This window comes from Nyctereutes procyonoides, unplaced genomic scaffold (assembly GCF_905146905.1).
Source record: "Nyctereutes procyonoides isolate TBG_1078 unplaced genomic scaffold, NYPRO_anot_genome, whole genome shotgun sequence".
Lineage (NCBI taxonomy): Eukaryota > Metazoa > Chordata > Mammalia > Carnivora > Canidae > Nyctereutes > Nyctereutes procyonoides.
The window spans coordinates 11543726-11570885 of record NW_026575036.1 but is presented as its reverse complement, the minus strand read 5'-3'; the positions used below and the strand labels follow the sequence as shown (position 1 = coordinate 11570885).

The 27160-nt window shown below is 39.0% G+C and overlaps 2 protein-coding genes and 1 pseudogene across 3 annotated transcripts in view; 2 read left to right on the top strand and 1 right to left on the bottom strand.

Annotated features, from left to right (window-relative positions):
- Nucleotides 1-18099, top strand: part of TM7SF3 (transmembrane 7 superfamily member 3) — a 36147-nt gene extending 18048 nt beyond the window's left edge. For both annotated transcript variants that reach the window (XM_055318723.1, XM_055318724.1), the window contains exons 5-12: nucleotides 273-444; nucleotides 4607-4784; nucleotides 8608-8694; nucleotides 10780-10860; nucleotides 11478-11630; nucleotides 14923-15020; nucleotides 15611-15773; nucleotides 17469-18099. In XM_055318723.1, the coding sequence (XP_055174698.1) occupies nucleotides 273-444; nucleotides 4607-4784; nucleotides 8608-8694; nucleotides 10780-10860; nucleotides 11478-11630; nucleotides 14923-15020; nucleotides 15611-15773; nucleotides 17469-17731 (1195 nt within the window). In that variant the 3' untranslated portion in view covers nucleotides 17732-18099. The remainder of the gene's footprint in view (nucleotides 1-272; nucleotides 445-4606; nucleotides 4785-8607; nucleotides 8695-10779; nucleotides 10861-11477; nucleotides 11631-14922; nucleotides 15021-15610; nucleotides 15774-17468) is intronic.
- Nucleotides 18100-19456: 1357 nt separating this feature from the next.
- LOC129505494 (ribonuclease P protein subunit p38-like) lies at nucleotides 19457-23889 on the top strand (annotated as a pseudogene).
- A 1273-nt stretch (nucleotides 23890-25162) lies between these two features.
- The window catches only part of FGFR1OP2 (FGFR1 oncogene partner 2), a 34463-nt gene continuing 32465 nt past the window's right edge, over nucleotides 25163-27160 (bottom strand). Inside the window, exon 8 of the mRNA XM_055318844.1 lies at nucleotides 25163-27089. The gene's annotated coding sequence lies outside the window, so the exon portion shown is untranslated. The remainder of the gene's footprint in view (nucleotides 27090-27160) is intronic.

The following is a 27160-nucleotide window of genomic DNA, read 5'->3' as shown; positions in this document are numbered from 1 at the left end:
ATTTTCCAGAGTGGTTCACTAAGGGTTGCTGAGATTATGTGATGTGCCCACAGATGCAGAGCTAACAAACAGCAAAGCTGGCATGTCACTCTGGGCCTGACTGACATTGACATCTGGTTATTAAACCATACTGCCTCTCACTATGCTACTTTTCTTCATAATGCCAAAACTGGAATCAATGGCAGAAGTTTGAAATTTGAGCTTTTAGTTCATTTTATAGTTGGGACATGCACCGCAAGAGACTGATGTTTAGTTTTGTTGGTTGACTTTAGAGGCACAGATCCTCTGCCATGTGACATTGGGACAGGACGGGACTCTAGGTGGAGGTTGCAGTATGATGTCTATCAGTATTTTCTGCCCGAGAATGACCTCACCCAACAGGGGTTGCTAGAGCATCTGCAGAGGATGGCTGAGGTTCCTCAGGTGAAGGCCAATGCTATCAAGGTAAATCTGGTTCTTATAATTTGTGTGGCCAGGTTGTTGACACTTTTATAAGACTTGAGAAGGGGAGAAGCTACCAGGAGCTTATTTCTTTACTGTTTCCTTGGTATTCCTGGGGTTCTCACTTTATTCTCTTTCATTTTGTTATCATCTTGCTAGTAATTCCCAAGGTAATGTTGGGTTCTGCGGAGGTGCATGCAAATTATGTTTACATTTTAGTTGCTGTCACATACGTGACCTGGTAATCTTGAGCTATGGATGGAAGGGGGTGGTGATTTTTCTATGTACTCCTGTAAATATTAGATAAAAATTTTTGGCGAGTATAAAAATTATAGTGTTCTGAGGAAAAAACAATGAGAAACCATTTAAGGGTATACACATTGTCATTAATATTTTATTTATTTAAAATATTCTATTTTTATTTATCTTAGAGCAAGCATGCATGTGCATGTGGAGAGAGGGAGGAGGGGAAAGGGAACCAGCAGACTCTGTGCTGAGTGTAAAATCCCCACCTCGGGCTCGATCTTACTACTCTGAGATCATGACCTGAGCCAAAACCAAGAGTCAGCTGCTTAACCCGCTGAGCCACCCAGGCACCCCTGGCATTAATATTTAAACCCAAACTCAGAAGTCTCTAACTTGAAGCAAAAGTTTTCTCTGACCTTTTGAACCCCTGTAAATTCTTGGAATATCAAGTGTAGGGTATGGACCAGTGGCATTTGCATCACCTGGGAGTTTGTTAGAATTGCAGATTCCTTGGCTCCACCCCAGACTTACTGAATCATAATTTGCATTTTGAGGTCCCCAGGTGATCCCTATGCATATTAAAACTGAGGTTCATGCTATAGATCTTTTTTGTGGAAGACAGGATTTATGTCTTAAAAGATACCTGATTGCAGTCTAAAATAGAAGTTCATCCTTCAGTCTAATGGTTTATGGGTAGAGTTTTTCTTGACTGCTCTGATTCTTCCCAGAAGGTTGATAGGTGACCAGATTATATAGAAGGAAGTGGCTGAAACAGGCATATATGATTAGCCTAGGGCCTCAGTCTGTTGCAGAGCAAGATCTCATATTGTTGCCCTGTCACCTAGGATGTCATGATCACATGCTAAGAAGGAGCCAGGTATAAGAAAATTCATTGTACTTGTTTACAAATTGCTATTATTAGAGGAGACTCCTATACCAAATTACTCTGGAAATCCATCCAGGGAAGGAATTTATATTGTCTTTTTTAAAGGATGTAATTCATCCTTGTTGATGAGAGAAGGATTTACAGAGGAATTCCAGTCAGTAAATGTAGAAGGAATAATAGGATTAGAAAATCACCATTTTCTGCCCTCAGTGAAATAATTCAGGCAAGGATCAGCAGGTGAAAGACTGTTGGGGAACAGGATATTTCCACCATGCTCAGATTAATTCTAATTGCAAAGGGAAAACTTGCTTTTCCAGTGGAATGATCTGATGGTCATTAGATCACAGGTAGATCATTAGATAAGACCACATCTTATCCATGTGGTCAGTGAGCTTCACCGATAGCAGGTTAGCTTGCATTATATGCTCATATGACACAATCTGACATCATCACCACCACTGTCATCTATGAAGTATTCTAGCAAAGCATGTTTAACCTGAATTTAGTCATCAGAGTTCATGTTTACAGGAAATATGTGGCATTAAAGGAACAAAAGTTGGATACCTTTGAGCATACTCTGACAAATCCAGACTGTGGAATGTTCTATAAGACAACTGCTCTTTTAAAAAAAAAAATACAAAAAACAAACGAAAAAACAAAAAAACAGGGAGAAAGAGAGCATAAGCAGGTGGTGGGGGATAAGCGGCAGAGGGAAAAGCAGGAGAGAATCTCAAGCTGACTCCAGCACTGAGTTTGGAGCCTGACAAGGGGCATGAGGAGAGGCTTGTCAAGGGGCTTGATCTCACAACCCTGAAATAACAACCTGAGCCAAAACCAAGAGTGGGAGGCTTAACTGCACCACCCAGGCACCTCTTAAGATTTTATTTTTAAGTAATTTCTGTACTCAGCCTGGGGCTCAAACTTATAACTGTGAGATCAAGAGTCACAGGCTTTACCAAATGAACCAACCAGGTGCCCTTACGAGCTGCTCTTGGGGCACCTGGGTGGATCAGTAGGTTAAGCAACCAACTCTTGATTTCAGCTCAGGTCATGATTTCAGGGTCATAAGACTGAGCCCTATATTCGGCTCTGCATTGTACAGGAAACCTGCTTAAGAATTTGTCTCTCCCTCTCATTCTGCCCCTCCCATCCAAAAAAAAAAAAAAGACAACTGCTTTTAATCTCTTTAAAAATCATTGAGTAGGTGGGAGAGAGTGATGATGGGAGGTACTGTCCTAGATATAGAGATAAATACCATGCATGAAATGGTTGATAAAGGGTGAGAAAAGCTATGAAAGACATGGTGTGAAAGTGGGGGGGGCACCTAGTTCGCTCAGTCGGTTAGCTCTCTAACTTGTGATTTCGGCTCAGGTCATGATCTCATGGGTTGTGAGATGGAACCTACATTGTGGGGCTCTGCACTCAGTGGGGAGTCTGCTTGAGATTCTCTTTCTTCCTTTCCCTCTGCCCCTCCCCCCCACTTGTGTGCGCACATGCTCTCTCAAATAGGTAAATATATCTTAAAAAAAAAAGACGTGGGAGAATCTGAATATAGTCTGTGTATTAGATACAAGATTATTGATTTTCTTAGCTGAGTTAAGGTATTATGGGTATATAAGAGAATATCCTTATTATACCTTGCTACTCAGAGTGTGATAGATAGAGAGTACCATTGGCATCACCTAGGAGATTGCTAGAAAAGTGGAACCTCAGGTGCCTCCTCTACCAATAGAATCTGAATTATAACACATTCTCCCAGTGATTATAGGCACATCCAGAAACGCTGTTTCAGGATGTGCACACTACAAGTATTTAGAAGTGAAATGTCACGGTATCTAATTTATTTTAAAATGGTTCAGCAGGAAAAAATAGAGGGAAAGAAGGAGGAATTAATAAATAGGATAAAATATTAAGAATTGTTAAATCTAGGTGGTGGTATATAGTTTATTCATTGTATTTTTTCAAATTTCTATAAGGTTGAATGTTTTGTAATAAAAATGGGAGTAGGAGGTAATGTTAACATTTTGTTGAACTTGACCAGTCCTTTGCCAGAACCCATATTTTTGAAGGCTAAGCAATATTTTTAAACAGTAGAAGTTTTCTGAGAGGTTTGTAATTATTTCTGAAACTCCAACATTAAATGTCCTAACTTTTATAAGTAGGAACATATTAGTGTATTACGACTATAATAGGGCTTTTGTTTCTTCCATAACATATATTATCCATCTAAAAACCCTTAAAAAGGAAGTTTCGAAGTGAAGGACCACTGCCTAACATAACTATGTGGAATGTTTTCTTATTGCGGTCTGTTAGACAAAGATAAATGGGTCCTCTCTGTGAGAAGTTAATAAATGCTTGTCTGTTGACAGTTCCATAGCTAGTAATAATAGCTAACATTTGTTGAACATGTATTCTGTGCCAAGCATTGTGCTAAGTACTGAAGAAAGAAGGATTATTGAGCAGGATAAATATAGTTCTTGCCATCGTGTTGTTTACTGTCTAGCAGATGACAAATTTTTTATTTTGTCCTAAGTGTTTATACTTTATATCATGTTTTATTTATTTATTTATTTTTTTAAAGGTTTTCCCTTTTTTTTAAATTTTTATTTATTTATGATAGTCACACACACAGAGAGAGAGAGAGAGAGAGAGGCAGAGACACAGGCAGAGGGGGAAGCAGGCTCCACACACTGGGAGCCCGATGTGGGATTCGATCCTGGGTCTCCAGGATCGCGCCCTGGGCCAAAGGCAGGCGCCAGACCGCTGCGCCACCCAGGGATCCCTATCATGTTTTATTTAAATTGTTAACATTTGATGCTGTACAAAAAGTTTAGAAGCATTTTGTGTAAGAACTTCCTTATATTAGCACATATAAACTATGTAGGACAATCGTTTGACAGAGCTAAATGGGTTGGTGTATATTTTAAACAAGAATTATAATACTATGATTTAATATCACGTGTAGGTAGGGTTATAATAGAATAGCTTTTTTAAAAAACCTAAATGCTAATCACATGTTATTTTTGGCATCAGGTGGTTACCCTAACAGCTAATGATAAGACAAGTGTTTCCTTCTCCTCCCTCCGAGGACAAGGTGTTATTTATAATGTCATTGTTCGAGACCCACTTCTAAATACATCTGCTGCTTATGTTCCTGCTCACACATATGCTTGCAGCTTTGAGGCCAAGGAGGATAATTGTTCTTCCCTTGGTGAGTACATGGATTTGAACTTTGGAATTTCTTCTTTGGCTTTGCAAATCTACGTCAACCAATACAGAACTTAAGAATATTAAAAACTGCTTTTGTTTAGACTTCATTCATTCAGCATATGCTTTTTGAGTCCCTACATTGTTCCACTCTCTGTTCTAGGCATAGGGATACAGCAATGAACAAAACAAACAGAATAGCTGCCCTCCCGGAGCTTATGCTTTAGCAGGGGAGTTGAGACAGACAAAATAAATTTGTAGAATGTATGTCACAGGAGAAACTGATGTGTGCAAAGAAGCAAACATTAAGTAGGAAAGGTAGATGACAAGTGCCAACGAGGGAAGAATTCTGAGAGGGATGGCCACGCTAGCCCATGCGGAAAAGCTCACCATTGGGTGGAGACCCAAGGCGAGGCAGGGAGCCATGCACATTGTCCAGGCAGTACTGGCAGGCAGGAGAACAAAGGCCCTCAGCCCAGAGCCTTCTTGATGTGTTTGAAAACCTGCAGTGAGAACAGTGGCTGGCGGACATGGAGGAGGGTGAGAGTTGTGCAGCCTGGTAGGTCACTGTGTGGGTGAAAGCGTCTATTCAGAGAAAAAGGGAGAGGCATTGGCGGGTTTGAGCAAGGAGTGCCATGATCTCACTCATATTTTGATGGGGTCACTCTGGCTGCTTTTATGAGAAAAGTCAGGGGCAAGATCAGAGACGGAGATCGATGACCAGGCTATTGTAGTAATTCAGGTGAGAGGACAGTGGTTTAAATAGGATGGTGGCACAGGAGGTTTTGCAAGATCATTCTGTGTGTGGATTTAATGTTTTATTCTGAAATAGTTTCTCAGATAAGACACAGAAATACTAAGAATTTCCACATAATCTTCACTCAGATTTCTCAAATGTTAACACGTGCTATTTGCTTTTTATTCTTGGTTGCAACTTTCATTACTAGGTGATTGCCAAATGGCAATTTTCTAATTTCATCATCTTTTAAAAGTTATTAGTTGGCATTCTATTTTTTTTTTTTTGCATTCTATTTTAAGGAAGAGATTTCTCCTCTCCCCTATTTAGATAATAAATAATTTACATAAACCTATGGATTCTTAATTCTCTGGATTATAATCCATTACTATCATTATTTTCATGTTAAATTGTCCTCATATTCAGCCAATGAATGGCTGTGTGTATTTTGAAATAGAGCCAGTAATAGCTGCTGGTTGGATGAGGCAGTTGAAGAAAGTTGTAAAACAGGACTACCATTTTGGCCAGAGCAACTAGAGAACTAGAACTGCCATTCACTGAGGTGGGAAAGATTGTTGGAGAAGCAGTTTTGGGAGGACCTATCAGGAGTTCAGGTTTGGACATGTTAGTTTGAGAACCTTAGGAAGCATTGAGATGGACATGTTGAATTGTCAGTTGGTTATAAGTATGCTGGAATTCAGGGGAAAGGTTTGAGTTGGAGATTTCCTTGAAAGCCATGTGTTTGACCATGGACTAGATGACCTTACTGTGGAGTGAGGGTGTAGAAAAGGTCTAAGGATAGAGCCCTGGGCACTCTGGTATTTAGAGGTCCAAATAGCGCTTTCCAGGAGTTTTACTCTAAAGAATAAAGTCTATCCATTGTGTTCAGGGACTAGGATTCCTTCTCCTTTGGTAGAGCTGTATCCCATCCAGTCTTCCACTGCCATGCTCAGGACCCTGGAGAGATACAGTGTAGGAAACCCAGGCAGATAAAGGTTCTATAGTTTTCACTGATAGACTTAATCTTTTCTGGGTTCCTCTATTCCCCTTCCCTTGAGCTCTTCTGCACCAGAGCCCCTCCTAATCAGAGAGCTCTCCCACTCCTCTGGGTTTCAGGCTCTACATGTACTCCTGAGGGGAAGGGTAGCTCTGATCCTATACCTCCAGCCTAGAGTTGACCCGTGCTAGTGATGTTGGTCCTATTGTTGCTTTCATTTTCAAGCTTGATGGGTATGAGGACATCTTTCCTGAGCTCAAGTAGGGAGAAGGTATCCACACTGCCTTTTAATTAAAACCTTGGCTTGTGTATCATAGCCTAGAGTGAGACTGTGATGATTAAAGACCACTCTACTTGGGCTATCTTCTATCCTCCCAGTCCATTCACCACGTTGCCTTCGTTTGCCCCCTAAAAGTGCCCATTTTGTCTCTTGTGTTGTCTCTAGAGTCTACTTCTTATGAAACCTTCTGCTCTCTGGTTTTACCTGTATCATTTTTTTTTTCTGTCCTTTCCCAGTACTGTGATGGTGGATTCCATTTAGTTCCTCTCTGCTGTCTAATATCATGGAGGACTGTGTTAACAGTGCGTGTCAGTTTTTATTGGGTTGGAAGATCATGATAACTCTGATGATTATACTTGCTGGAAACTGTTACTCGATTTTCTCTTGAAAAAAACTATCCCAGCAATCTCTATGCTTGTGGTATAAAGATTAAATGATAGAACAGCAATCAACCACAGGTCTGAAATAAGCAGACTGTGGCCTCTTACCTTTTGTTTCATCTTTCTTTTGGGCACTTTGTTCTCAGAAAAGTTGCTGTGTGGGTATGTATCATACCCTGCAAATTCTGGTCTTCTGGCTGTGTTTCTTATCTGGGTATAGGTCTTTCTGATATCTCCATCTGAGCACTCTTAAGTGTTTTATGTGTTTTAATCTGTGGTAGGTTTCTAACATTTTTCACATGAGATTGTATAGGCGTTTTGTTTTCTTTTTTAGTTCAGGGATTATCTCAAAGGAGTCATGATGGTGAATTTAGTGAGTATATTTTTCTCTTTTGTTAGCTGTATCTTTCAGTTCATGTTATTTATATTTAAGGTAGTGCCGAGTAAGGACCATGAGATTTGGAATTCTTTAGCATCATGAAGTATATTGTGCTTTATTGTTAGTTATAATGCTACATTTTTTTCAGAAGCAGTATATGTAAGGAAGATGGGCAATAATTTGCTCATGTGTGACTTGCAGTGTAGTACATGTTTTTTTATTTTAATGTGAGTTTCGGTTAAAATCTTTTATGATGAAGAGCTTCAAAGAACCTTCATAAACTAATTTTTCAGCCTTAACGATTTGATTCATGGCCATGATTTTGTTTCAGCTCTAAACCCACCTGGGTTCCTGCCTCCCAGCCCTCCTCTGTTACTGAATTTTTTTAAAATAGCAAATCCCTGGCCATCATTTTCCTCACAAAGTTTTTGTGTGTGTGTCGGTGTCTTAAAGATAGGTGCTGTTTTTAAAATCTATAGCCACAGTTTCACCAACACAAGTTTCAGTGAAAAATATTGAAGATAATTCCTTAATAGCATCAAATTAACAGCCAGTATTTACATTTTCCTAATCATCCCAATTGTTTTTCAGGTTTTTTTTTTTTTAATTTGAATCAAGTTTCAGATGAAGTCTATACATTGTATATATTTAGCTGATGTGTCTTTTAAGTCTCTTTTAATCCCTAGTTTTCACTCCCATTGCCCTCCTTTTTTCTTACAGTCTGTGAAGAAACAGAACTATGTGTGTTCTAACACACAACACCCTAAGAATATGTCACAAGTAGTGCTGCATACCTCATTAGGAAGCATAGATCGTCTGGTTACCTTTTTGTTATAGCAGTAGCATTGATATTCATTGCCCACATAAAATTTGTTAGGGGCTTGCCACCCCTAGGGTATTTCCAAAGTAGGTTTATAATGTATATATTTGTTATATATATTATAAATTAAAATAACTACATAAATTATTGTCAGCTCACTTTGCTTTATTCATGAAGCTTTAAATACAAGGCATTAAATTGGATATATTATCCATTAAATTTTCATTCTTTTTAGGAAGAGTATCAACCAAAGTGTTCTTCACCCTTTTTGCCCTGCTTGGTCTCTTCATTTGTTTTTTTGGACACAGATTCTGGAAAACAGGTATTACTGATGTAGTTGCTATTTATGTGCCTTGTGGGTTGTTTTCTTTTTTGCTTAAATTCAGCTGGGGAATTTATGACTTTTAAGGAGATGACGCAACTGTGTATCTCCAGCTATCTTCATGGAGTATACAATTTACTTAGTTGCTGCACATTTTAACTTTTTCTCTTAAAGTTGGAATATAAACCCCTCTTATTAAGAGGGGAACAAAATTGGATTTATTTTAAGATTTTATTTATTTATTCCTGAGAAACAACAGAGAGAGAAGCAGAAACATAGGCAGAGGGAGAAGCAGGCTCCCTGCAGGAGCCTGATGCAGGACTCGATCCCAGGACTTGATCCTGGGACTCCAGGATCACACCCTGAGCTGAAGGCAGATGCTCAACCAGTGAGCCACCCAGGTGCCCCACAAAATTGGGTTTGAGCAGCAAACTTCTTCAGTTGCTAGGTCGGCTAGCTGACTAAAAATAACTAAGGTTGGAAATCAGGACATCTGTGTAAGAATTTGTGGATTTTGATGATAGTAATTGACCATGGTTTCAAATAAATAAAGCTGCATGGCTATGGTATACATAGATTGAAGTGTCTTCTTAGCCCTGGGAGTTTCAGACTGAAAACAGGAACTCCATGGTCTTTCCAGTGAAACTCATTCAGGGAGTGGAATACAGTGATCCCCCTTACCCGCGGGGCATACTTTCCAAGTCCCTAAGTGGATGCCTGAAACTGCGGACAGTACTTGAACCCTACATAGTATGTTTTTTCCTGTGCATACAGGCCTATGATAAAGTTTTAATTTATAAATTAGGCACAGTAAGAGATTAACAGTAACTCTTATAACCATAATAAAATAGAATAATTATGGCAATATGCTGTCATAAAAGTTCTATCAGTGTGGTCCTTCTTTCTGAAAATATCTGATTGCCTTGCACTTACCCTTCCTATGCTGATGTGAGATGATAAAATGCCTATATGATGAGATGAAGGGAAGTGAATGATGTAGGTAGAAATTATGACATAGTGTTAAGGTACTGTTGACCTTGATCTCCACAGGAGATCATCTGCTTCTGGACCATGGGGTAACTAAGCCATGAAAAAAGAAACTGGAGGTGGGGACTACTACATAAATTATGCTAACTGAATTGATATGAATTTTTGAGCTGCTTTTTATGTAACAATGTTTGCAATTACTAAAAAAAAATTCCATATTTAGTTCATTAATAAGGAGTATAAGAACATAAGAAAATAGTCCTGATCTCAAACTCTTTAAACTTGCTTTAATAAATTATGAATTGTGGGGTGCCTTGGTGGCTTAGTTGGTTAAGCATCTGACCATTGTTCTTAGCTCAGGTCTTAATCTCAAGGTCATGAGTTCAAGCCCTGCACTGGGCTCCACGCTAGACCTAGAGCCTCCTTAAAAAAAAAAAATTGAAATATATAGCTCCTCCATTATTATATTTTTTTCTTGATTGAGTAGAAAATATTGTGAAGAATGTTTACTTCCTCAAACTGTAGAATTATTCTGTAACAAAGAATTTAATTGCTAAGCTCTAGGCAAGGTCGCAAAGATACTACTAGGTATTTTAGTGGGTGAAGATAGTGATTAATTATTTATCCTAAACAAGAAATGATGAATTAAAGGAAGGTATAAAAGTCACTTTCTGCTTTGGAATAGTTTATTTTTCTTTGCCTTTTATTTTATTTTTGCTCGTGTAACAAATTGAAATTTAGCATATAGTTTCAGATGAGACACAATGACAAAAGTATTCTGTTCTTGTTTTTAGTGGGAAGTATGAAGGTGTTAAAATGAGCTATGAGATTAAAAGATAACTTACCAATTGAAACTGACCTCTATGCAAGAAAGTATATCTAATAGTTAATACTTAAATATTGTATTCATTTAGTAATATTTACCCTCAATGACTTCTGTTTCCTCTTCCAGGTATTTATTTCTTTCCTCTGCATGTCCTAATATGTGTAAATTCTGAAAGCTTAAGCATATATTTTTAGGTTAGAAATTTAAATTGCACTGTGAAAAGAATACCTAACCATAGCTTGTATTTTTTTTTTCTGGTGGTTTGCTACTAGAATTATTTTTCATAGGTTTTATCTTCATGGGATTCTTCTTCTACATACTGATTACAAGACTGACACTTATTAAGTATGATGGTAAGTGAAAATAATACAGTTTGGGAAGAAAGGTGCTCATAATCCTCCTTTCTTTCTATAGTTTGATCAGTATTGTGTGTGATAGATATCCTGTTATATGTGTAAATAATTGGCCACTTATACTTGACATCTTTTCTAGACTAATTTTAGGCCTTCTGTTTTTTTTTTTTTTTCCTTCTGGGTTTTTAATTTGCATGGTGAATTCCTTGATACTTAGGGAAATGAAGGGCCGTGTTTTTTATAAACCTGTTTTCCAGCTATGTGGTATATTAAAGATAGGAGGTTTATAACAATCAAAATATCAAGATTTTCCTTACATTAAAACAAACGCAATCCATTCTTCCTTGTCATATCTAACAGAATGCTTGTTGCCCTTCTTCCTTAGCTCCGATTTATAGGTTGTGCCAAACCACACCTGTCCCTTGCCTGGGAGGTTTAGCTGACCTGCTAGCTCCCTAGCTCTAACCAGCCCCTCCTACAGGAAGGCCTCTCCATGCTGGTTGCAGGGCACTGACCTACACAAACACTAAGGCTGGCTCTTGTAATGGTACTGTGTGTTTAAAGCATGTGGGAGGAAAAGCTACCTCTGATCAGGTTCATCTTCTCCTTCTGTGCAGTCCGTCTGATTCTGACAGCCGTCACGGGAAGCGTTGGTGGGATCCTCTTGGTAGCTGCGTGGTGGCGATTTGGAATCCTCACGTTCTGCATGCTGTGTGTTGGATTAGTGCTGGGCTTTCTCATCTCCTCAGTGACGTTCTTCACTCCACTGGGTAGGAGAGGTGTCATGTTTTCTGTGTTCAGTCTTGGTTGAAAGACCTTATTTGGGCTCTCTAGGTACAAATACTGCCTCATCGGAGACTTGTGGGGCTTTGCCTGTAGAGTCTGGGAAATTTGTATTGGTGATGTAGCACTTTAGGCAGGGCCAGTACAAAGTGAATCTTAAGCAGAAGCTCAGTATATCCCACAGATAAACTTGGCACTGCTCTGATGGCAACTGAATTGGGAACCCGGTGCTTTGTTCCTGGTTGTCTTATACGCCAACCTTCACTCACTGTCTGCCAAATCCTGGGTGTTCTAACATACCTACTTGTCATCTAGGGTGGTAGTGCAGGGATGGTTCTGGGGATTTTTTTTAAGTCATTCAATTTCTATCAGTTTTTATTTTGTTTTTTAAAAAAAATAAAAAATAAAATAAATAAGATTTTACTTATTCATTCATGAGAGAGACGGAGAGAGAGGCAGAGACGTAGGCAGAGACATAGGCAGAGGGCGAAGCAGGCTCATGACCCTGGGATCATGACCTGAGCCAAAGGCAGACACTCAACCACGAGCCACCCAGGTGCCCCTCTGTCAGTTTTTAGAATGTGGTTAACTTGTAAGTTAGTTTTCTTTTTTAGAGGAGGCAAAATTTTCCTTTTATCCTTCTAAGATTCTTTGGCTGGTCTAATAATTAAATTGACATAAGACAGATTAACAAGAGCAAAACAAATTTAATTTTGTATGTATAGGAACCCCTTAAAAATATGAGACCCAAAGGCAGTCAGGCAGTCGAAGCTGCTTTGTCATCCTGAGCTAAGGTATGGGGTAGGTGCTTGGGGAGGGTAATTCACAAGAAAATAAGAAGAGCAGATATTTGGTAATTAGATATTTGCCCTGTCAGGCAGTTAAGTATTTCAGATAAAATAGTTATCACTGGTAATTGCTCTCTTTCTGGGCCAGCCTCCCTATGTAAATTCTTTTAGGCAGTTAAGGAAGCAATAAAAGTTTTTCCTGACTCTGCTAGGTCTTGACTGCCTTCAACTCAAAATAATCCACATGCTAAAGTGACACATTTTGAAGTGGCATATTCTGCTCCCCTTCACTTTGTGGTTGTAAAATAACTTACATTTCCTGACTGTTATCAAAAATACAAAAAAAAAACCCACAGTATTTATATTCTAAGGTACTCTTTTAGGCTGCTTCCTTCCTGTGATCCTATTTAGTTCTTCTATAATGTATATCAACATCAGATTAAAGTTGATGAAAACGTTAGATGTAAGAAGAGCTGTCTCTTGAAGCTGTCACTGAGAATGCATGATGGTGGTTTGCATTCAAAACCTAAAGGAAACCTAAAGGTTTTTACAGAGCATAGATGGCTCTCTGAAGATTTGTTTTCCCAAGACCACAAAGAATTGACAAGCTGTGTGTTTACTGACCATTCCAAGGCCCTTTGTTCTGATGTTAGCCAAACCTAAGTCAGGTTCATTCTTATGGGCCCCCTTGCAGGTAGTTTTTTATCTAGATAGTCTGATGCAAAGTAGCAATGTTTAGATTTGGCTAAAGGACAGATTCACAGGGACGTTTGTTGAAAATGCAGATTCAGGTCCCTACTCTAAAAGTGCTAAATCAACTATTTAATTAGTTCCCTTCCCTTTTTTGTTGATGTTTGGAGGATGGAGGGATGACTGGTTAGAATTTTTTTTTTTAAGATTTTATTTATTTATTCATGAGAGAGAGAGAAAGAGAGGGAGGGAGGGAGAGAAAGAGAGGGAGGGAGGGAGGGAGGCAGAGGGAGAAGCAGGCTCCATGCAGGGAGCCTGATGTGGGACTTGATCCCAGGACTCCAGGATCACACCCTGGGCCGAAGGCAGGCGCTAAACCCCTGAGCCACCCAGGGATCCCTGGTTAGAATTTTTAATAGTTGATGTGTTCACTTATAAATTGTTTCATTCCTGAAGGACAGTGTCTCCAGTGGGTGCAAGCATTAAAATTTGAAAAATATTTGCTCACCTCTCAGATCTAATTAAATTCCTTCTGTTTTCATCTTATGATGTTACTAGCAAAGAGCTTTATTCTGAAAGGGTCAGTCTTCACATGCTTGCATCATAACAACCTTTTTTAAAAAAAAAAAATTATTTATTTATTTGAGAGAGAGAGCTAGCGAGGGAGTGCACAAGCAGGAGGGAGAGGCAGAAGAGGCTTCCTGCCTAGCAGGGAACCTGACTCAGAGCTTGATCCCAAAACCCCAGGATCATGACCTGAGCCAAAAGTAGATGCTTAACTGATTGAGCCACCTAGGCACCCCCACAGCAACTATTTTTAATCCCTGAATTCCTTTCCGTTTTCTTTTCTTTTCTTTTTTTTTAAGCTACATGTGTATCTTGTGAGGGTTAATACAGTTAAACTACAGAATATAATCTAATCCATAAATTTACCTCACTGCAACATGTTGCAGTTCACTTTCTGAGAATGTGGGGTCCCAAGGTCACCTCTTCTTACTATGGAACTCCCCCCTCTTTAGGGATTTTAGGGATTTATGGGTCTTAAGATAGAGGGCCACCTCCAAGTGGATTGAATGATGGTGCCAGTACTAGTATTAATTATCAGGCTTATATTCTTGCTATTTAAATTTATAAATAGGAGTTTTAATATAGTCGTCCCAGGTTACCCGCAGGTATGCCACATTTTGGAGAAGAGTTTAGTAGAAGTGCAGGTGAGTGATTAGCTCCTGTCTTTTCTGATGCATGAGGAATCCCCTCTTCCAGGATGCAGTGGCTGGGCAGGAAATGCATTGATGGTAAAAGTTTAGTAAATGGATATTGCTGCTCATACTGGGTAGGAGTTCATATAGTTAGCTCTGAATGCCATTTACCTGCACTTTTTACTTTGCAGTATAAAATCAGAGTGATAGAAACATAGAGCAAGAAAGGATGATTTGGAGCTTTGACATCAAGTAGTTCAGTCTTCTCATTTTATGGGTTAGGAAACTGAGGCACAGCATCACAGCTAGTGAAGAGAAGAGCTTGGACTATTTTAGCGTCTTCTAAGTTTTCCTGGGAATAAATGCAGAGCATTTACCTGCTTGTTTTACCTCCCACCCCTAACCCTTCTAAGACACATCCTTTAAAGGGGATTTTATTGGCAGGTAAATGAAAAAAGTCAGAATTCATTTCTAATTGCCAGCCTATTCCCTGGTTGTTATAATAAACCTTCACTGTATGTCTGTGTTCAGATGTTGAGAAAATAAAATTGACCTTGGTAAACTTACCGTTACTGACTCTTGCTTGCTTTTTGCTTTTTCAGGAAACCTAAAGGTTTTTCATGACGATGGTGTGTTCTGGGTGACCTTCTCTTGTATAGCTGTTCTCATTCCAGTAGTTTTCATGGGCTGCCTAAGAATAGTAAGTGTTTCATCGAATGAGATTTATTCATTCTGTTGTCCCAGGTCCTCAGTTCTTCACTTACTGCCTCATTGTGCATGTTTTATTTACCAGGGAGAACTATGGGATAATCTTTAGGAGATGATTAATTTTAAGTAGCCTTGTTTCCGTGAAAGCAAGAGAAGTTGTGATTACAATTACAGTGTTTTTTTTTTTCATCAAGTGGGGCAAGTCACCACTAACAGTGTGCTTTGAAGTGTGGGAGCAGAGGTTGGGCTCACTGTAAATGCACAACCTGATGGGTCATTAGTTTCAGCGGTCTCTCCAGAGGACGTGTTCTTCATCTAATTAGACTTTATTACTGAAGTTCTTTCATAGGGAAGACATTTCCTATGACTAGGGTAAACTGTGTTTTAAGAATTCCCTATGGGTCTGGAAGGTGGTTTTCGTTTAACTTTCTAGGTAGCCTTTATTCAGCTCTGACACTTGTTCCATTTCATGGGTACTGAGGGAGCAGAAGTGATTCCCTGTGATTGAGGCCAATGAGGAGGGTTAGAAACTATTCCTTGTTCTACCAATGGCAATGTCTAAATGCTTGTACTCTTCCACAGCTAAACATACTGACTTGTGGATTCATTGGCTCCTACTCCGTGGTCTTGGCCTTTGACAGTTACTTGTACACAAGCCTTTCTTACATCACTTTGAATGTACTCAAGAGAGCACTCAACGTGGATTTCCACGGAGCTTTCACAAATGTGCCTTTTCAAACCAATGGTAAGACTAAATCCAAGAACTAGAATGATACTCAAGTAGCACTACCTGTGCTAACAAGAGCACTTGGTAACTAGATTGAAAGGTTAATTGGACAAAAGGAGGAAACTCAGTCTAAACAGATGCTGTTAGAACCTTCTGTTAATGATAGCTTATGATCATAGGAACAAAGAATTTAAATTTGTAAGGTGGTTCAAGTTCATACTTCTAAAAATCTGCTAAATGAACTTTGTTAAGAAATTTTGTTTTGTTTTGTTTTGTTGTTGTTAAGAAATTTCTCAACCAGGGGATCCCTGGGTGGCGCAGCGGTTTGGCGCCTGCCTTTGGCCCAGGGCGCGATCCTGGAGACCCGGGATCGAATCCCACGTCAGGCTCCCGGTGCATGGAGCCTGCTTCTCCCTCTGCCTATGTCTCTGCCTCTCTTTCTCTCTCCCTGTGTGACTATCATAAATAAATAAAAATTAAAAAAAAAAAAAAGAAATTTCTCAACCAGATTTACTTAGGTTACCTGGTCAATTCCCAGTGGCGAGAAAAATCCTGGGAACAAAGCTGCTTGGTTGGGGCGGGATGAAGGATGAGAATGACAGCCTGATTTTTTAAAGTTATTGCCTTGTTTCCCTCCTTTAAAGAAGCATATAATTTGCTACTTGAAAGTGAAAAAGTGATTTTCGATCAGTGTTATTCTGTAATTTTAAGATTCTACCCATTAAAGGTTCTCCATTAACTTTTTTTTTTCTTTAAATATTTTATTTATTTATTCATGAGAATACACAGGAGGTAGAGAGAGAGAGAGACAGACAGACAGAGGGAGAAGCAGGCTCTATGCAAGGAGCCTGATGCAGGACTCAATCCTGGGACTCCAGGATCACACCCTGGGCTGAAGGCGGCGCTAAACCCCTGAGCCACCTGGGCTGCCCCCCCCTCTGCCCCCCACCGTTAACTTTTGAAGAAAAAAAAAGTGACGGAATGTTCACAAGTGTAGGATGTATTGGTTTCAGAAATGTTAAAATATGGCAGATGGAAAAGCATTCCTTGGAATTGAGGATATATAAGCACAGTCATGATTGCTGTGAATATTTAAGGACAAATCTTTCCCTCTACCATCCTGAGCCTGCCCTTGTTGGATGAGGTTGATGGTAGAGACCTTGAAATCCATGTATTTTGGAAGTTTTACATACAACACAAGTATTTTGTCAAGCCTTTAATAGAAGCTCAGTTGCAGTTTGTTGAATCTTTTCATGCATTTCTGTATCCACTCTGAGTGACAGGGCGTGGCACCCCATATTGAGTGGAATGGGAAGAGAGCAAGGTGGCATTTAATGTTCCAATATGTGTTTGTGAGGTATATCTAGAGGACTGCTTTCTCCCCACCCCACCTCCCAAAAAAACACAACAAACAACTACTCCTACAGGCACTGCTCATAGAATTTTGGGATTCCAAGGATCCAAACAACTGATTCCTTTACAGCCTCTCTGGATTTTCAAAGGGCTATCATAGAAAATTCCTATTTTAAAATTTAAGACTGTAGCTTCCTTATTCAAGTTTCTTGGTTTGTAAGTGAAGAACTCACCAGAAAGTCTAATATTGCCAAGAAAGAATGACAGATTTAAACTCTGGAAGGCTGTATTCGAGCTATGTTAGGTTTTAAATTACAAGAGTTCAAACTGCTTTTCTGCTGTTTTGTTTTTTTTTTTTAGACTTTATTATCCTGGCAGTATGGGGGATGCTTGCTGTAAGTGGAATTACATTACAGATTCGAAGAGAAAGAGGGCGACCGTTTTTTCCTCCTCACCCATACAAGTTATGGAAGCGAGAGAGGGAGCGCAGGGTAACGAACATTCTGGACCCTAGCTACCACATCCCTCCATTGAGAGAGAGGCTGTATGGCCGACTAACCCAGATCAAAGAACTCTTCCAGAAGGAACAGCCAGCTGGAGAGAGAACACCCCTGCTTCTGTAGATGCCAAAGGGCTTAGTCAGTGTAATCTTGAAGTACAACTCAAGCATCACCTCAGCTTTGGTGTGTATGACCAGTCTGCTTCATCCATCTGCGGTTCAAGTCTGAGAAGAAAACAGGCTTATTTATCTATCTGTGCTTTGCACAATATTGTGGTGTCCTTATTGATATATTATCAGAAGGTACCCTTCTTTTGTTTATTTTTAATTGTGGTAAAATGCACATTTACTGTATGAATCAAAGTGTATAGTTCATTAGGCACTTTGTTTTTGCCTTTTATTGCATAAAATGCTAATTTAAATATTAAATTATGTCAGTTATTTGAAAATAGGTCAACTTATATAGATAATAAAACTTTGATATGGACATAATGGCCTCATTTTTTTTCCTTTAAAGGCCTTTTAAAATAGTGTTGACATCTGATTTCTAATTTAAAGTGCATTAGAATTGTTTCTTAGGAAACCAGTTGGCTCCTTTTGAAATTCGAATTTCATAGTTCTGCTAAATTGGTTGTTATTAGCATTGATGTAAAACACAGATTCAAAAATTTTCTCTTTTGTATATAAAGACTTTGTACCATCTGTGTTTTAGTGTCGAGGAGGGAGTCAAAAAGGAATTAGGTATTTAAAGGAACTGCTTTGAATTGGGAACTTGGATTCTGTACGAAGAGGCCCTTCAGTTTTGACCCTTTCTCCCCACAAGCAAGCACCTGGATGCCCTGGGCTACATACCGACTCCTCTTGGACTTTTCTCTTCATTGTAAGAGACATTGCCTCTGGTTCTGCCTCTGGATTGTAAGCTGGTGATTCTGACATGCCTGAGTCATAGTGAGATGAGTTGTGGTGGTTGCATTTACATTTATGAGTTGACCACTATTTAAATGATGCTGCTTTTAAGAGGTTTCTTTTTTCAAAATACAAATTTTTGAAGTTTCAGGTAACTGAAAAATTTTCAGCTTTTGCATTTAAAAGTGTTTTGGAAAGGCTGAAACAAAGTGCAAACACACAAGACTAAATCATTGTTGCTTTGGAAAATCACATACAGGTGTTTACTGTTCTGTAATCCTGTTTATATGACTTTAGTAATGCTTAAACTTGAAAAAAATTAAATCCTTGTAGGGATTCTGGCCTCTGCCAAATCTTTGTATATTCTAACAAAGTTACATGAAATGTTTGTTATTTTCTATACCATCAAAACAGACTGCTACTGAAGAATGTAAAGACAGAGCTTACTTTTTTGGAGGCTTGAGACAAATTGTTTAAAATTTTTCATGATTTGAGTAATAAAAAGTCAGTTTGTATAATTTTTTAATAATAAATACCTATTTTGAAAAAAATGCTAAAAAAATCTATTAAATTTTTATGAAACTTTTTTACCAACTGTATTTGTACCACAGCAACAAAAACATGATAGAAGTTTCATAGGTATAAAATTACTTAATATGGAGAATTAAATCTTTATTTTAAACATTCAGTTTAAGCCTAAATAAAGAATAGGAAATGAAGGAAATCTGAGGCAGTGTTAAAAAATATCCCTTGTTGGAAGGAAAGCTGATGTCTTTTGAGGATTAATTTGTGTTGGTGTCCTTAGCACTTTAGGTTTGTCCAACTGAAGGAAGTAGTAGTATTCCCAGAAACTTAGTTATACTATTCCTTAAATGCTTTAGTTTTGATTAACTTGTTATAGGTTAGCTACCAGATTGCCAAACCACACCAGCTAACTAGTGCTATGGACCAGTTGAGTTCTGTAGAAGGTTGGGATAGAAAATTGATTCTTCCAAGGAAATTACTAGACTATTAGGCCACGTACAGACCTTAGAGATCATGTTATCTGACCCCTTATTTTCTATCAGGAAATTCTTGACCAAGGAATCAATTATATGAAGCCACTATTATCAATAATAGTGCCCAGATCAAAATTTGGGATAACTGACTTCCCATCCAAACTGCTTTACACTGTATCATAATGAAAATGTAAATCATGGATTATTTTCAATTTTCTTCTGCTGGTGAATTGGTGACAATACAGTGAGAAGGCAGCCTTCTGCAAGCAGAGAAGAGGCCTCAGTGGAAACCAACCTTGATCTTGGACTTCCAGCTTCCAGAATGTGAGAAAATAAATTTCTGTTGTTTAAGCCACCCTATGTGTGGTATTTTATGGCAGCCCTAGCAAACTAATACCCTTTATAAGTCATTTTAATCTGATTGTTGACTGAAAGACCGCTGGGCATTCTGGCCCCGCTATAAAATGAGGGGCTCAAGCTAGTGGTAAGTTGGGCCAACCCAGGGACTATCATATCATCATTACACTGGGCAGGTTCGCAGGTCTAGATCAGGCTATATTGGCATGAGGAAAAAAAAACAAAACAAAAACAAAAACCCAAGAACAGAAAACCCCACCTACAATGATAATAGTTTTTACTTGGATCTCACCTTTACTCATTACATAAATATGTGTAAAATTCCTGAGTGCCAGGCCTTGCCTTGGTAGTAGGAAGATGGCAAAATATACTGCTTCAGGGTGTAGAGTGTGAGAAGAGATACTAGAGTAGTTCACACACAGGACATACAATATGCAGTGGAATTTAAAATGGACTAGGGAAAAACAAAAAACAAAAACAACAACAACAAAAAAATGGACTAGGGGGTAAAATCTGGGATGTCAGGGAAGAATTCCTTGAAATGACATTTCAGCTGACACGGAAGAGGAGTAGGAGTAACCAAACCACAAGGAGACTGACTGCATTCCACGTAGTGGGGTTAAAAGCATAAAGAAAAGCTTTGAGGCCTTCCCTGCTCTATGAAGAGCCCTCAGTGGAGTCTCTTCTCACCTGTGTGCCCTGCCAGTCCTTGCAGCCCTTCACTTTGGTGCTTGGTGGGGTCAGCGCTCCCGTTCTCAGCTTTTCCCATTTTGACCCAGAAAGGATGTCATTTTTTTTTAATTAAGTTATAATTGACATACAATACTATGTTAGTTTAAGATGTCCGGTCTTGATTGGATTCTTTTATATATTACAAAATGATTACCACCATAGAGTTAGCTACTGCCTCTGTCATGTCACATAATTATCATTCTCTTTGTGAAAATGAGATCTACTCCAGTATTGACTATAATCAGCCATTCTACTTTCTGTTACTAGGAATCAGGCTTTTTTAGGTTCCACATATTAAGTGGTATCATCCAGTGTTTGCTTTTTTCTGACTTCCCTCACTTGCCATAATGCCCTCAAGGTCCATCCATGTGGTTGGAAGATGGCAGGATTTCTTTCTTTTTCACGGCTCAATAATACTGTTATATAAATGGTATATATACCAATGTATTCAACTATATATACAACTATATAACTATAACTATATATATAACTATAAATACTATATATATAACTAACTATATAACTATATAAAATATGCACCACATCTTTATCTGTTCATCCACTGATGGACACTTAGGATGTTTCCCTGTCTTGGCTATTGTGAATAATGCTGCAGTAAACATGGGAATTAGCCATTTTTTTCAAAAGATCTTTTCATTTCCTTTGGATATATACCCAGAACTGGGATTGCTGGAGTATATGGTAGTTCTATTTTTATTGTCCATCTTTCCTCGTTAAATTTTATCTAAACAACAAAACTGCACAGAGCATACTTTGCCTTTTTATTTACCTTTCTTTTTCATTTCCTCCCCAGCCCCTAGAATTTAGCAGTTGTTCCCTGGCAGGTGAGTCAGAACTCTTGAGTGATCCACAAGCTATGGTCCTCAAATTCTTTTCCTTCTGTTCCAGAATCCTATCAGTATACCTCTATAGGAGCATACCTGCCTTCACTGCCCCCAGGGTGAATTCCCTCCTTTGGAAGGAGGTTAAAGGATGGCTACAATTACCTTTTTATTTTGAAGTTCTTAAGGACTAGAAAAGGCTTATTCACCTGAGGCTCATGGCTCCTCCTGCTAATGCATTCTCTATTGTCCAGATTGGCATGCATGTTCTCTGGCCTGCCTGAACTTGTGGTGGGCACATTGGGCAGGGCATGGGAGCTTTAAGGAAGGCAGTAGAAGATCAAAAATGATGCAGATGGACGGAGTAGTTGAGACATATTAAGTGTTAGCCTTTGCTTCCCAGTTCTCCAGCATTTTCAGCAATTGAACTGAACCACAACACCTTTTTTTTCTTTTTCAAAGATTTTATTTATTTTAGAGAGTGTGAGCAAGGTGAGGGGCAGAGGAAGATCCCAAGCTGACTCCCCATTGAGCGCTAAGCATAACGTGGAATTCAATCTCACGACCCTGAGATCATGACTTGAGCTGAAATAAAGAGTCAGAAACTTAACTGACTGAGCTGCCCAGGTGCCCCAACACCTTTTTAAAAATACCTGCCTCATTTGGAGCAGGAGACCATCCATATATCAAAGTTGCTTAAAACTGCAATATATGTATTGCTAGGGCTGGGCCTAGGGTTCTAGAGGACTACTTCCATGGACAGAATTAAAGGCTTTTCTCTGCAAAAAAATCTCTCCTCTTGCTTATTAATGCCTGAAGGTTTTTTTTTTATATATAAATTAATTTTTATTGGTGTTCAATTTACCAACATACAGAGTAACACCCAGTGCTCATCCCGTCAAGTGTCCCCCTCAGTGCCCGTCACCCATTCACCCCCACCCCCCGCCCTCCTCCCCCTCCACCACCCCTAGTTCATTTCCCAGAGTTAGAAGTCTTTATGTTTTGTCTCCCTTTCTGATATTTCTCACACATTTCTTCTCCCTTCCCTTATATTCCCTTTCACTATTATTCATATTCCCCAAATGAATGAGAACATACACTGTCCTTCTCCGGTTACTGTGGCCAAGTTCAAAAAGGGTGTTGCCTGAGTTCTCCTCTGGGATTTTGATGGAATCTTGTCTCACATTTAGATCTTTCATCTATTTTGAGTTTATCTTTGTGTATGGTGCAAGAGAGTGGTCTAGTTTCATTCTTCTGCATGTGGATGTCCCAATTTTCCCAGCACCATTTATTGAAGAGAACGTCTTTCTTCCAATGGATAGTCTTTCCTCCTTTATCGAATATTAGTTGACCATAAAGTTCAGGGTCCACTTCTGGGTTCTCTATTCTGTTCCATTGATCTATGTGTCTGTTTTTGTGCCAGTACCACACTGTCTTGATGACCGCAGCTTTGTAGTACAACCTGAAATCTGGCATTGTGATGCCCCCAGATATGGTTTTCTTTTTTAAAATTCCCCTGGCTGTTCGGGGTCTTTTCTGATTCTACACAAATCTTAAAATAACTTGTTCTAAGTCTCTGAAGAAAGTCCATGGTATTTTGATAGGGATTGTATTAAACATGTAAATTGCCCTGGGTAAAATTGACATTTTCACGCCTGAAGGTTTTTCAACAGAAGACAGTCTTCCATTTTTGTACCCATATACTATCTGCTGGACTACTCTAGAGAGAGAAGACACGCACTTCATATTACAGACATTTTAAGACACATTTAAGTCTCTTGGGCTTCAGAAGATTGAGGATAAGAAGAAAAAGAAAAAGCAGTTTAAAAAAAAAAAAAGCCCAGACAAATGTAGCACAGAAGTTGATACAAGCGAGGGTCAGGGTGGACTCCTGTGCTTGTCAGGAGGCAGCTTGCCATCGGTGTAAAGTGACCAGAGCTCTGGAAAGAAATGGGCTGCTGCTGGTCCTCGTGTGTAAGTCGGCCAAGCCTGCCATCATCACCTCACATCTGATTCAGTTGAGCTCGAGCAGATCAGTGCCTGCCTGTCAGGTTCCCCGTCTCAGCGAGACACTCACACCGGTCATTGGCTTAAAATGTGTCCTGGCCTTGGGGTTCAGAAAGGACACCACGGCTTTTGTTGAGGAGGTAAAAGCCATAATTCCCCGAGTACCCAGTTTACATATACCATGGCTACATGGGCAGCCTGAAGAGGCCTGGGAAAACGTAGACACTGTATCTCCGGAAAGCGGGACAAGGAGATTTTAGAGACTTCTTTTGAAAACCTCTCTAAACATAAAAAGAAGTTTGTGGAAGGTCAGCAGGCTGTAGTGTTACAACCCCTGAAAATAAAGTGATTCCAAACCCCAGTAAGATAAGGAAACCACCCAAAAGTAAAAAACCTATTGCAAAGGAATCTCCTATAAACTTGTAGTTTCCTACAGCTGTAAAAAGACACTCTGTAAAGAAGCCTTAAAACAAATAAAATGTGTTATTTTTACATAAAAAAAAAGAAAAGTAGAGCTACTTTTCTTCCAAACCAGCTCTCTCCTTGAATTCCTTCAACGATACATACCAGGGATTCTCTACTGAATATTTTACTGAATGATGTTTTTAACGTCTTGTATTCTATAGGTCTATAGTCTGCATGACTAGGAATAAAATCCTTACAAAGTTTGTTTTTTTTTTTTTAAGATTTTATTTATTTATTCATGAGAGACACAGAGAGAGAGAGAGGCAGAGACACAGGCAGAGGGAGAAGCAGGCTCCATGCAGGGAGCCCGACATGGGACTCGATCCTGGGTCTCCAGGATCGTGCCCTGGGCTGGAGGCTGTGCTAAACCGCTGAGCTACCAGGGCTGCCCCCTTACAAAGTTTTAATTTAAATTCCAGTTAGAGATAGGTCTTAAAATGAACATATTCTAGAAGTTTAACATTTGAGGAATTCATTCACTTGATCTCACATCAACTTTGATTTAATAGCACTGAGTGACCGACCGGACCACTGAGTGGTGCTGAAATTTGAGATGTCCCTGGTAAATCCTTGGCATTTTCAAGTAGCCAAGGACTAGCCGAATTCATCTTAAATTGTATATATAGACCTAAGCAATGTGCTGAGGTTTTGGATTATGGACCGTGACAGGGACAAGTTCTTGAAACAGATTCTAACCAGCTTTCTTCTTTTTTAGTTTTACAGAAAGCCCAAATGTAGCCTTCCTAAGCAGTATCTAATACTCAAGAAGTAGGTGTGTGTGTATACACACATACATCCTGTGTTTCAAGATTAGAATGTTTTTAGCTAATATCAATATAGTGAATTTTCTGAAGGTTTTTAAAAAATTTTATTTGACAGAGCAGGGATGGGGGGGAGGGGAGAAAGCCAGAAAGCACAAGCAGGGGAGTGGGGGGGGACAGTAGAGGGAGAGGGAGAAGCACACTCCCTGTTGAGCTCGGAGCCCAATATGGAGCTCTATCCCGGGACGCTGGGATCATGACCCGAGCTGAAGGCAGACAGACGTTCAACTAACAGCCACCCAGGTACCCCTGAAGGCTTTAGTTATTCCAAAGCAGTAGGTTTATGTTCTTTCCTTTATGTAGATTTATTCCTTTTTTCCTCATATGGAAAGGATACCACAAGGTGTATCTGAGATTCCAAATGTGTGTGTATGTTTAAAAAACATTTATAGGAAAAAAGTTTATAGATTAAGTTTTTCTGATTCACGAGAAACTTGTAATTACCTCTGGGAAGACATAGGTTGTAGGAAGAGACAGACGGACTTTGAACTGTAATATTTTCTGTATGTTGGATTTTTATGGCATACATTTATTTTTTCCTTTATGTAGAAGATAAATTATAACAAAAAGGAACATAAGCTAACAAATTTCTGACGATTTATACACCAGAGATAGGTACACTACATAAGATATGTACACAGATGTTTAAGGAAGCATTTTTTTTAATAATAAAAATTGCAGTCTGAATATCAGGAGAAAAAGTTGAATAAGTTATGATATATCTATATAAACAAAGTTTCTGTTGCCAGCAAGCCACAATTTTTTGTGACTTACTGGCTAGTTTATGTAAAACAACAGAATTAGTTGGAAGTATACAGATATTATTTGCTTCTGGACATTTCCCCCCTATGCATTTGATTTTTACATAGTTGTAATTATATGTGCAATTCAGTATTAAGGTTTTTATTATACAGATTTAGGTACATTTTTTGTCCCCATTGCTAGAGTCTTTAAGCCATATGCACTACGCAGATATTGATAGTAAATTAATAATCTAGACATAAACTATTTCCCTATTGTATGATATTTAGGTTGAATATAATTGGATCACTGTAGTACCTGTCATAATGTGGCTTTAACCAGGGGAAGCAGTGTAGATGGTGAGAAATGGTAGATTCTGATATATTTAGAAGGGAAGGTCAGTAGAATTTGCTGGTGAATTGGGTGTATGATAAAAGAGGAAGTGAAGTCAAAGATGCTACCATCTTTTGGCCTTTGTGGCCGAAAAGATGGAGTTGTCATCAGATGAGATGGGGAGGAATATGGAGGCTGGAAAGTAAATTGCTTTGAGCATGTGGAGTCTGAGATTTCTCTTTGATAGTGACAGTTGAAAGAGTCCGGGGTTAAGGAGAGGTTTTAATGAGAGCTGTAAATTTGGGAGTCTTTTGCATTACAGGTGGTATTTAAAGTCATGAGACTGGATGAGATCACCAAGGATGGGAGTAGGAGTAAGGACTGAGCCCGAGGGCTCCCTAATTTTAAGTCAGAAAAAAGAACAAAAGCAGCCACTGAAGTAAAAAGAGAGCCCCTTCAAATTCAAATGAGAAATTATTTTTCATTGATGTTTTTCACTGAAAAATTAACTCCTATTTTACTCTGACCGTCAAAAATTTGAGGTAATGGATCTACAATCTTCTAATCATTAAGGCAGTTTAGAAATACTCTTTAAAGGTGACTTGGAAATTTTTATATCAATTTGAGAAGAAAATACTTTATCTGTGGGGTTGTATATAATCAGTTTTTTAGAATTGTATTTCCTATGCAAAAAAAAGTATAAAAAATAAAAAACAAATAAAAAATATAGAGGACAGATGATAAATATCCGTTTTCTAGGGCTGCCATAACAAGTTACCACAGGCTGGGTGGCTTAGCAGAAATTTATTCTCTCACAGTTCTAAAAAAGTCAAGAAGGCAGGCTTAAAAATTTTATTTGACAGAGCGGGATGGGGGGAGGGGAGAGAGCCAGAAAGCACAAGGAGGGGGAAATCAAGCAGGGTTGGCCCCTTCTGGAGGCTCTGAGGGGTAACATTTCATACCCTTCTAGTTTCTGGTGGCACCTCAGGGTCCTGAGGCTTGCATTAACTCTCTGCTTCTGTCTTCACAGGGCTTTCTCCTTGTGCCTCTGTTTCAAAATTCCTTCTCTCCTGTAACGACACTAGTCATTGGATATAGGGCCCATCCTAAATCCAGGATGATCTCATCCAAAGGTCCTTACCCCTGTCAAGACTTAAAATGTGATCACATTCACAGGTACAGGAGGTTAGAACCTGGACATACCTTTGCGGGGAAACGCTTAAACCCACCGCATATAATAAAAAGGCTTGCAGGATCAGGAATAAGTTGTTGGCCAATTCCTAAGAAATACAGATAGAAGTTGTTGCTAAGTACTAGTTTTATGGTAAGAGATAAGATGCCATAAAAATAG